General features: G+C 35.9%; 1 protein-coding gene across 2 annotated transcripts in view; it reads right to left on the bottom strand.

Moving 5' to 3' along the window:
* astn2 (astrotactin 2) overlaps positions 1-12,228 on the bottom strand; it is a 339,835-nt gene that overhangs the window by 41,771 nt on the left and 285,836 nt on the right. For both annotated transcript variants that reach the window (XM_028462826.1, XM_028462827.1), the window contains exon 14: positions 927-1,051. In XM_028462826.1, the coding sequence (XP_028318627.1) occupies positions 927-1,051 (125 nt within the window). The remainder of the gene's footprint in view (positions 1-926; positions 1,052-12,228) is intronic.

Genomic DNA, 12,228 nt, shown 5'->3' with positions numbered 1-12,228 from the left:
AGTTGTAAAACCCCTCTTACAGCTTATTTATATTTTTTTTTTCTGTACTGTTATCTTGACCAATATCTATTATTTATTTTATTTTTTATTTATTAATTTTTTCAAACCTTTAATTTGTCCTTTCTGTATTTGTATTTAGCTTTCTTGTTTGCTTGCTCTTTGTCTCTTTGGCTGCCGTAGCGTGTGAATTTCCCCACTGTGGGATAAATCAAAGATAATCTAATCTAATCTCTTATGATAACGGGTCAGTTTGACCCATGTCTTAAATCAGCTATAAAATACACTAAAAACAATTATTTATCATTTCATTTCTTTCCTATCTATTGGTTTTGCTTCCTAATCAATGAAAATATAGGTTTGAATATTTTTGGTGTGGGCGTCTGAGACGTTTTTGTGTCAGTATACCCCTCAATTTCCTTTTCTTTTATATAGTAAAATGTGGGAAAGTTTGATATGAAACATATTTTAATAATTGTTAACTACATATGTGTAGAACTGTACATAGAACTGTAACATGGCTCCCCAGCTTTCCATTAAATTACAATTGACAATATTTATCGATTTTTCTCAATTACGACAGCAACAAATTTCTAAAATTACAATTACAATTGTAATTACACTGTAATTGTAATTGTAATTCATTATCAACTACACAATTATAACCCTGCTTTCCAACTACAGTATACTAAAGACATGATCAAATAAACCTGACTTCACTCTTCACAAATTGTCGACTTAAGCGTTTTCATTTCCTCGAGCTTTACAGTTTAATAAGCCACAGATGGTGATGATGACGGGATCATGAAAACCCATTTAATTTATGGCCTTTGGAAAACTGCTCACACTCAAACCAGCTTTTGGGAATAGAGAGACACGCAGGAAGAAAGAGCTCATCATGTCCTCCCAAATCCCAAAACAATCATCACCTGTGAGGAGCTGCAGGTTGGGATGAGGCTCCGTCAGCACTCCTCTACACTGCTCCTCCACCGGCAACGGAATCACCATGAGACCGTCCGCCAGCTGGGGGAAGTCCTTAATGAAGTTGTTGTCCCTGGGAAGGAAGGAAGGAAGGAAGGAAGGAAGGAAGGAAGGAATACTTTAATACAACACCTTTCCTTCTGCATGATTCTCCATTTAAAATCTGAGTCTCTGAAAAACAACGCCACAGCAGTTTTCCCTAAATCAAAGGTGTCAAATATGTAGCCGGCAGGCCAAAACAGGCCCACCAGAGGGTCCACTCCGGTCCACCAGGTGAATTGCAAAGTAATCAAATTAATCGCAATATCTTTATTTGAACACCAATGGGCAAAATGTAAGAGAAGTGGTTACAACACAACACTCTTTCCTAAGTTTCTTATTTGCCCACAGGGAACGCATTGTGTCAGTGAGAGTAATGCTACGTTCACGCCGGATGCGACACAAAATGTTTGTGCGACCAGATTACATATGAAGTCAAGATTACATCAAAATTAGGATGTAGTGCATTCACATTAGATAGTATGAAAAGATTGAGTACGTGAGAAATACCTGGATGTATACTATATCGCAACATGTTTTAAGTATGCACAGTTTGCATACTATTCATACTCAACAGCAAAGTAAAAAAGCAGCACAAGTTGTTATTTTGACTGAAAAAGCTGCTAAATTATCCTGAATGCTTCACCTTCCAAAGAACTCAATGGGATAAAAGGGGTGATTTACGTCACCAATGACGTCATTTCAACATGGTGACGCACAGACTCTCAAACAGTAAACTAGTCCCATTTTTAAAATTTAATAAAATGAATATGGGTTGGGAACCAGAGGGTCGCCGGTTCAAGTCCCGGTGCGGACCAAAAAAAAACCTTGAGCAACGCACCAAACCCCAACACTGCTCCCTTCATTGTAAAGTGACTTTGAGTACCCTCAAGAGTGCTATATAAAATTGATGTATAATAATAATTATAATATTATGGTGCAAAATAATGTGTTTTGTTATGCATAGATCTTCTGTTAAGAACATTTCAAAGGTTTTAGGCCACATTTGTAAAAACTGTGGAGGATCCCTTCAACAAAATGACTGCCGTCATGTGATATAAAAACTGGAAAACTGATCCCTGCAAATATTATGGATTTTAACTGAGTTTTTGTATTTGGAGGGGCTGAGATATCTACATCATCATGTTTTTTTCTCTCATTTTTACCATCTCGAGCCGGCCGAATCTGGCCCCTGGGCCTTTAGTTTGACACATGTGCTCTACATTATATTTCAAAGTTATATTCTTACATCTTAGTGATTTAAAGGAGACAATCCTTTCCCCAGATCAAACTGGGACAGTCCTGCATGACTTGTAGCATAATGGTAAAGCCCTATTTTGACAGTAGATAAACTGCTCTGGGAAGCTGCAGTTTCTCTCCTGTCAAAGAAATAGGCTGTCGAGCTGAATTCTGAGGCCACAAGGCGCGGCAGCAATCTATTTCCCATAATCTACTTTTATGGTACCAAGCCTCTCAGCACAAGACCTTGTGCATCTGACGCTCCAACAAGAAGGAGATTTTGTAGATCCACAATTTCTGATATCATTTCTCCTCCAAACTCTCAGTTCTCGTCAGCCGGCGCTCCTTCATACGCGTTTGCAGCTTCGGTATTACAACACGTTGAGTTGGAAGGAGCGACTCAAGGGCAAAAGAGGAGAGGAAAGAAGGAGAGGAGAGGTGCTGTAAAAAGATTACCGTGGCTTATGCTCACAGAAAACATATTGATTGCTAAACTAAATCAGTCAGCTTCACGCTGCAGCTCAGAGAACCTTTAGAGGCCGACGGACTGAGATGATATGTAGCTTTATGGATTCTTAAGCCCAGACGTGAACTGTCCTTGACATTCAGTGGAGGGAGTTTCTTCTCCTCTGCCACCTTGACTTCTGATTCTCTTTATTTGAGAGAGTTGAAACTATTTGTGTGTGTTTTATTCTACGAGGCGTAACATTAGCTGTGTTTCTCAAACTTTTATGGTTCATGCACCCCCTTTGTCTTACTACAACATTTTGTTCAGAATACAATGAAAAAACAACTATAGAGCATAATGATGGAATGAACTTGTGATAACACACATTTTAAAGAGTCTTATTTTGTAAATAAGTGGAAAGAAACAGTATTTAGTGCAGTGGTTCCCAACCTTTTTTGGATCGTGACCCCATTCAAAAATTTACGGCGACCCCAAAGATGTTTTTTTTTTTTCTCCTAGAATTTGTTTTTGATTATGTTTGAGCTCAGACATTCATTTATTTATTTTTTTTAACTGCATTTTACTTTAACTAGATTCATATCAATACAGTTGTTTAAGACTGTGTGTTTGAATTTAAAAATAATAATAAGAAAAATTCAAATACATTTTTCAGAAATTTTAGGTGACCACACATGGGGTCCCTACCCCATGGTTGAAAAACACTGATTTACTGGCTTCTGAATAGATTTATTTCTATAGTTTTTATAATTTCCTCTAACGCCTGGGGTGGGACCAATACTGACAATTTGTTCATTTTCCACTCTCTCTCTCTATCAAGTACCCCCTGTAGTGACATCGCGTACCCCTAGGGTTACAAGTACCCCCATTTGAGAAACCATTATGTAGAGCAGACTCTTTCAAAGAGTGATCCATATATTGGTGGCTAGTGAAAGTGAATTATAATTATAATAGTCTAAAACATCTAAACTCAAAAAGACAAAAAAAAAAAAAAAAACACGACTCATATTTACATATGACATACATATTTCATATATTTTTATGCATTCAAACCTTTTTTAAAACAAAAAAAAAAAATGCAGTTGGACAGAATATTTAGGTGTCGTCATTGATTCATAACTGAAATAATTTTTGATCTCTATATGATTGTAATAAAACATGTGTTTGACACATAGTCCGATAATTCTATTGAACACAAAATCATTTAGCTCTTTTCAGCTCTTCGCAGCTTGTTATAAATGAAAAGCTACACCTGCAAACCGCTCATTATTTTAACTGTTCGTGATTCACACAAACACAAAACCAGGCTCTCCTAATGACCTCCCAAAGCTTCAAACACATATATGGAAAATGTAGACAAACTGTATTTACTCATGTTTAATTCAGCACCCATGTGTGGTCATTAGGTGCAGTCGATGCCGGACTCTATTTGGCCAAACACGCCTCTGATTCTGCAGGTCTATAGTCAACAAGTGAAAAAAACACTTTGCATTTTAAACGCATTGTGTTTTCTTGGGTGGGAATAAACATTCAATTTTAAAATGATGGTTGTTTGTGCACATGCATAACTTAAATGGATATTTGTCTTAAGTTCACGCATCTTGTGTTTTTTTTAACCTAAAATGGATAAACATGTCACAGGCAAAAAAATCTTTTATATTCCAAGGTCAGGTGTCAATTTTGATATTTTTCTTTTGAATAATATATGTAAGTTGTGCGTGGCTGAGATCTTGGAGTCCAAAGAGGAGAGAGGACATTTCTGGTTTGCCCTCTACATCCCTCATTTCTTCTGTCTATTTAATCCCTCATCGACACTCATTGTCATTCTGCAACCTCACCAGTCAATGAACAGTAAATATTTCAGAAGATTGTTTTTACCCTTCATCGCTTTTGAATAGAAATTAGTGCAACTTCAGTAGCAGTAATAATTCTGGCAGCTTTGCAAATATGCATTCATCCCTCATGGCTTTGACTTTGGCATTTCTTAATCAATGGGGGGAAAAACAGATGTGAAAATAGAAAAATCTTCTTGTTAATGCCCGTGTGTTTGTACGTCTGCTAATCTGGTTCGGTCAGTGGATGTTATGTTCAGAATAGGATATTTAAAAAAAAAAACACACACAAAAAATTGAATAATTAAAACTTTAAAAATAAGATTTAAACTCAAGATATCTTTCTTTATAAGGGTCAAGAAGGGATAAACAAAAGAAATACAAAAAAAACAGTTGATTTTCATTTTGAAACGGGCATTTTGTTGTTGTTGTTGTTCTGTCTTCTAACATGGTGAACATTTAACTTTTTTTGCTGGAAAAAAAGCTTAAATTTGAATTTTTGAATTTTAAATTGAAATGAAAATCTTTCTTAATAATTTGGCAAACAATGACTGAACTAGGAGTTCCAAAACTTTCACTTCACTCTACAACATCATGATCATAGACATCTATCAACTACTGATTAAAAACAAAAGCAAACTATCATGAATTACATTTGAAAAACAATTCTATTGATTACAACCAATAACGCAAACATTTAGCATCCCGGTCAAACCCGATCTTTTATTTTTTATTTTTATTTATTCAGTTTATTTCCGACATGGTTGCATTCACAGAAGTTTTGTTATTCTTTTTTTTTTTTTTTTTTGTACATGCCGAAAAAGGAGACGAGAGAAGCAGTTTGCTTATCCAAGTCCCGTCCCCTGTTTTGTACATAGAAAATTTACATCAAAACTTGTCTCTCTGGTCAAACAGTCTGTACACAATTTCATTTTTTGTCCTTTTTTATGTAGGATTTATTCTCATCTGTAGTCAGTGTTGTCTTTTTTCATTCCTCCTCCTTGAAAAGAAATCCACTTACAGGTTATTTTTATTAGAGTTTATTGTGACGCCACTATGCGTTAACAATGAATGTTAACCTATGGTTTGTTTAATCCTAATCCTTCACTCCTGTGCATTTTGTGACATTTTATTAACAGATCTTAAAGCTGATATCTGGAGTTTTTGAGAAAATCTATGTTATATCATTCTTTTGAAATGCGAAAAAATACCCAACTAGTCTTTTACTATGGTTTACTGTTGGTGGTCTTTCATATACATTATTTGTATATAAGTTTCGCCTTCATCCTATAGACCCCTATACAAATGAAAACAATCGGCGAGTGCGCCCAGCCGCTACAAATTCCTGAAGCGAGCTCTGTCAATCAAAGTGAATGCGCGTGCTGCGTAAACTGTGCATAGAAACGAGGCCGCGCTTCTCAAACAAGTAACACTCCGAGCAGCATAGCGTCATGGCGGAGAGCCCCGAAACTCCAGTTACCCATTCCACGATTGCCATCGTATAAAGCTTCTACTAAAAAAGAAAAGTCTGGGTAGAAATCTTGTGGATAAACGTCTTTGTGAATGCAACAGAATTTATCTCGGAGCTATTTTTCAAAGGGGGAGGGGCTTGCTGCTTTTAAAAGGATTCCAAACAGACCAAGATTTGACGACATTTCTCATGGACAGGTAATAGACATGTTTTCATCAAAAGTTATGGCACTCTAAAATAAATGTGTAGTTTTTGTAGTTATGCAACTTTGTTATGTTTTGCAATGAGCGTGCACAAACGAAGAGGCGTGGCTTCTGGTAGATTGACAGATACAGGGGAGGAAGTAGAGCTGTTGAGGGCGGGACATCGAGATGTTCAGCAGCTTTAAGCCTATTTTTTCCAGTATTTTTCAGCTTCTACAACAGTCATTATCAGCAACTTCATAAAATCAGTGCCCACGGTGGGGGATAATAACACCAAAGAAGAAAACAAAATACAAAGTTTCAACCTTATTAGAAATATTAAGATACGTTAAAAATGTACTTTTAGCGTTTGAGTCATGGGGTCTATTGAAAGTTTGAAGCATGGCTTTTGAACGGCTCTGCAAACGTTGGAAATGCAACTGTTCAGTAAATTGTTGGCCCTGCAGGTTGTTCGTTTCCATTCATTCAGCTCCTGTGTTCACAAACACAAACAAAGATGGACTAGTTCCCAGTGGAAACGGCCAATGAATACCCATAGAAATCATAGATGTCATGCGTACAAAGGCTATATTGTGATTATGAGAGTCCTTGCTCTGACTCGGCGACTAATTGAGCTCCTTTAACCTTTACAAGTCAAAGCTGACAAAGAAAGTCAGTCTATGAAGAAAATCCTACATTATGAGCAGCGCACTGTTAGAAGAATAATTACTGTCATCTAGATCCCCCCGCCCTCCCCCCCTCCCTTACAATCAAACATCTCCAACACAATATACTAAGTTGGTTTAAATGGGACTTCCTGTCAGGGTTGGGGTCAATTACATTTTTTAGTTACACATACATTTTGAATTATCCATGTTCAATTACAACTACAGTGACTAGCATTTTTTTCCATTTACAAATAAATTACAATTATTTTTTTATCCCCAGAAAGCCAATTACAATTACGTTCTCAATTAATAAAGTTATATTACAATTAATCAGAATGACTGAGTCTGAAATAAATAACCTAACCAAAGTTAACCTTCTTCTTGTGTTAGCTTTCTGTTAGCATCTGTAAAATACACTAAAAACAAATATCTATCATTTAATTTATTCTAATCTATTGGTTACCTTATTAGACTTCCTAATCAATTAATATATAGGTTTTAATATTTTTGGTGTGGGTGTCTGAGCCTTTTTTGTGCCTGTATACACCTCAATTTCAATTTCTTAAAATAGAAAAAATTTTGTGACAATTTTTATAGAATGTTCACGGCAATTACAGATCACGGCAGTTAATTATCTGAACTCAATTACAATTTAATAACAATTACCACAGCAACAGATTTTTTCAAATTACATTTATGATTACACCATAATTGTAAAAAGTATCAAATAAACAATTACAATTATAAATGACCCCGACCCTGACTGTCAGTAGTTCAAACAGCCAAGACAACAGAGAAAACAGGTGGATCTCAGTAAGTCTGAACCCAGCTACGACGACGGGTGGAAGGTGAGGTTTGATTAATCCGAGCACACACGGACATAAAATATAACCTCAGTTGATTTTGGCACAGTTGGCTCCACAGCGAGAAGCCCTTTCAATTAGTGTTCGCCCTTTAAGTCGGTAAAGAGACGAAAGAACAACGTGGAGTTAGTGCTGCTCCAAGGTTCCTACAGCTTCAGTCAAATTCAATTCAACACTTTTAAAGATTTTTTTTAATGCCATTTGAAATGACATTTAAGACCAAATTCACAGCAAACTCAACTGGGGAAAAGCACATTAGGGTCATGTTTTTCCAGTGTCTAGTGCAGACGTGCAACTGACGGCCCTCAAAGTAAATATACCAAAAAACACACAATGACACTAAAATACATACACACACACAAAAAAAACAGACTAAAATAAACAAAATGACTCTAAAAACACACAATATGAGTACAAAAATAGGCAGAAATCTATAAAAAAAAACAAAAAAAGAAACAAAAAACATGGTGATTTGTGCAATTTTGGTGCAATTTTGTGTATTTCTGTTGTCCTTTTGTGTGTTTTTGTTATTTTTTGGGTTTTTGGTGTAATTGTGTGTATTTTTCACTATTTTTGTTATTCAGTCTGTGTGTTTTTGGAGTCACTTTCTGTATTTTTGATATTGTTTTCTGTATTTTCCTGTCCATTTGCGTAAATCTGTTAACAGTTTGCCAATGGAAATTAAAGTGTGTACAAATATCAAGCAATTTCAAAGAAAATATCCATCTGTTGTATGACAATTTTGAAAGCGTGTAATGTGTTTTTTTTTTTTTTTTTTTTTGTATTATAATCAAAATCGTATAAAGATGAGAAAAAAAATAATTTATGAACAGCAGCAATGGTTAGAAAACAGGATGCTGAAAATTAGATTATTTGTGACTGTAATGAAAGAAAAGGGGTGGGACTAATACGTTTATACTTCCACCCACTCCTTTTCAAACACAAAAAGCATGTGTATGCAGTAATTAATGTAATTATTGTATTATTATGTAATAATATTTCTTGTATTGTTGCATTGGCAATTTGTTTGAAATAAAACAGTAAAACTACAAAAGGCTCTAATATAAAAACATTAGAAAGCTATCCCAGATTATTGATATAAAAGGTACATCGTGTGTGTGTGTGTGTGTGTGAGAGATCAAAGAGTCTGAACTCTGTCTTGTAATAATCAATGAATAACTAAGCACATGGCAGTCACATGGTTTACCACTAGAGGCTGCTCTATGTCTTTGTCAGAGAGAAGCTAATGCTATAATTCATGATAACATGTATTTATTTGTCCTTGCTTGCGGAACGTTGAATAATATGAAGCCAAAGACAAGCTCCCTAAATATTACAAACACATTTCTACATTTATGAAAAGCCTAAATGATGGAGCTGCAGAAGCGTAGACAATCTGTACTTTTTTTGTACGCCATTGTTTAATAAACAGACAAACACAAGGTCAGTGTTTAGGGGAGAGATGGGCAACTATATCACAGCAGGGGCCACAAACGTGTGATTGTATCTGATCCGAGGGCCCCATGATCAATATTCATGTCAGCATTTAGAATAATCAGAGCATTAGTACAGAAAGGGTTTTGTCTTTGTCTGTGGTTTGATGTTTTGAGTCATTATATGTGTTTTTGTTATTTTATGTGTGTATTTTTCTGTCAATTTCTGCATTTTTGGTGTCGATTTGTGCATTTTTTTAGTCATTTTGTGTAGTTCTGTTGTTTTCTGCGTTTTTGTTATTTGATTTGAGCTTTTTGGGCGTCACTTTCTGTATTTTTGTTGTTGTTTTCTGTATAAATTCTTTTAACAGTTTGTGTGTCTTTAGAGCTATTCTGTAATATGTTGAGGTTTTGTGTGTTTTTGTAGTAATTTTGTTTGTTTTAGGTAGTAGTTGTGTTTGTTTTGGCTGTCATTTTATGTTTTTGTAGTCTTTTTGTGTATTTTTAGAGTAATTTTGTGTGTTTTTGTTATTTATTGTGTTCTTGGTGTAATTGTGTGTATTTTTCTGTCATTTTCTGCATTTTTGTTGTCGTATTGTGCGTTTTTGGAGTAATTTTGTGGATTTCTGTTGTCCTTTTGTGTATTTTTCTGTTGTTTTCTGCGCTTTTGTTATTTAATTTTGGGGGTCATTGTATTTTTGTTGTTGTTTTCTGTATTTTTCTTTTTCTATTTGTGCAATTATTTTAACAGTTTGTGTGTCTTTGGAGCTATTCTGGATTGTGTTATGGTTTTGTGTATTTTTGTAGTAACTTTTTTTTAGGTGGTCGTTGCGTTTGTTTTTGTTGTCATTTTATGTTTTTGTAGTCTTTTTGTGTATTTGTGGAGTAATTTTGTTTGTTTTTGTTATTTTTTGTGTTCATGGTGTAATTGTGTGTATTTTTCTGTTTTCTGCATTTTGGAGTCATTTAGTGTATTTCTCTTGTCCTGTTTTGTATTTTTAGAGTCATTTAGTGTGTTTTTGAGTCCTTTTGTGAAGTAATTGTGTATTTTACTGTCATCTTTTGCATTTTTGTTATTCTATATGTGCATTTTGGGGGTCACTTTCTATATTTGTGTTGTTGTTTTCTGTATTTTTCTGTCTATTTGTGTAAGTCTCCTAACAGTTTGTGTGTCTTTGGAGCTATTCTGTAATGTGTTGTGGTTTTGTGTATTTTTTGTGTTTTTTGTGTAATCGTGTGTATTTTTCTGTCATTTTCTGCATTTTTTGTTTTGTGATTTGTGGGTAAGGGAGTTCATAACTGGGCTCAGGCTGTGCCCTTTGTAGCACTGTAAGCTAACACGAGCACCTTGAGCGCTACGTGAGCAGACACCCAGTGCCATCTGGAGTTTGAGATTTTATTTCCAAGACGAGAGTGGCTGCTTGATACTCTGTGAACAGTTGTCAGAGTGGACACGAGAGGACAAGAGGCAGAACCAAACACTGCTTTCATCTGACATGCAGAGGGTGAAAGGATTTTCCTTGCTTGGCAAAAGAAATGTTTTTTTGAGGTTTTTTTTTTTCCTTCAGCTCACCCACTTTTACACTCCTAAAACACCCCATATGAGACGCCTGCACTTGACCAGATCTTGTCTCTTACTTTTGACATTTGCTGGAAGAGAAAACAAAACTAGAAAATAAAATCGACTTGCACAGCATTTACCATAAATCACAGCTAAGATAAGGACTGCAAGGACTTCTTCTGACTGGCTACAAACATAAAAAAACACAATGACAGATACATGAGGGGGGCAGAGTAAATCATTAATCTCTATCTTTATTTTCATTTCTTTCTAGAAAAAATAGAACTCTGTGAATTGTTTTCACAGTTTGAAAATGTATTACGCAGCATCTGCAAATAAATAAATACTTTTATACTGCAGTGAGCGTTAATCAGCAATCTGGGCAGTGTCTTTTTTAATTATGGGAAGAGGAGGAGGAGGAGGAGGAGGAGGAGGAAGAGTAGAAGGAGAGAGAGGAGAAGGAAAAGGAGAAGAAGAGAAGGAGAAGAAGAGGAGGAGGAGAAGGAGGAGAAGAAGGAGAAGAAGAAAAGAAGGAGAAGGAGGAGAAGAGGAGAAGGAGAAGGAGGAGGAGGAAGAGGAGAAGGAGGGAAAGGGGAAGGAAAAGGAGAAGAGGAGAAAAAGAGGAGGAGGAGAACGAGGAGGAGGAGAAGAAGAGAAGAAGGAGGAGATCAAGTAGGAGAAGAAAAAAAGGAGGAGGATGATGAGGAATAAGAGGAGAAGGAAAAGGAGAAGAAGAAAAGGGGGAGGGGGAGAACAGGAGAAGAAGAGGAGGAGAAGAAGACTCCACATCCCACAATGCAATGCATGAAAATGTCAAAATGTTATTGATCTATGAAGCATACACAATGATTTGATCTAACAAAAGAAATGATTGCAGCTTTAATGTATTACAATAAATAAAATTTGTGGAAATTTATATGAAAAACTTTATTTAAATATCATCACACTTGACAATGATACAGCAGTGCGTCATGTCCAGTATCAATACTTTGTTTTATTGGCGCATTGGTCCCTGTATATAATTATACACTTTTGTAATGATACAACATTATATTATAGTTGTAGTTCAGTATTAGGTAAATATAGAGGACAGTTTTTTAGAAATGCTACAATCCATTTCATCAAAAAGCATCGTCAAGGATTTAAAGTGGCTTTGTGTGAAGGCAACCCAGGCCACTCACATGTGATGTGTTTAACAGCTGTGATATCTGCTATTTGGATAAACACTGGGTGCGAGTGGGGCCAGTCAGGCGAATCATAACAAAGATAAAGCAGCTCATGTCACCCAGAGCCCGAGCCCCCGGATGAGGAATTAAAGAGTTATTAAAGGGCAGCATCCAAGGAGAAAAGGCTAATCTGCAGTGCAATAAAATAATCAGAGAGAGTTGTGTTACGATCTAATATTACAGTCGCAGCCACAGCTTGGTTGATGAATGATTCCACACCGAGGAGAGGAGAAGAGAGGAGAGGAGAGGAGGGCATCTGGTGACTTGTCA

Source organism: Gouania willdenowi, chromosome 12 (assembly GCF_900634775.1).
Source record: "Gouania willdenowi chromosome 12, fGouWil2.1, whole genome shotgun sequence".
In the NCBI taxonomy this organism is placed as follows: domain Eukaryota; kingdom Metazoa; phylum Chordata; class Actinopteri; order Blenniiformes; family Gobiesocidae; genus Gouania; species Gouania willdenowi.
This window is presented reverse-complemented; position numbering and strand designations above follow the sequence as displayed.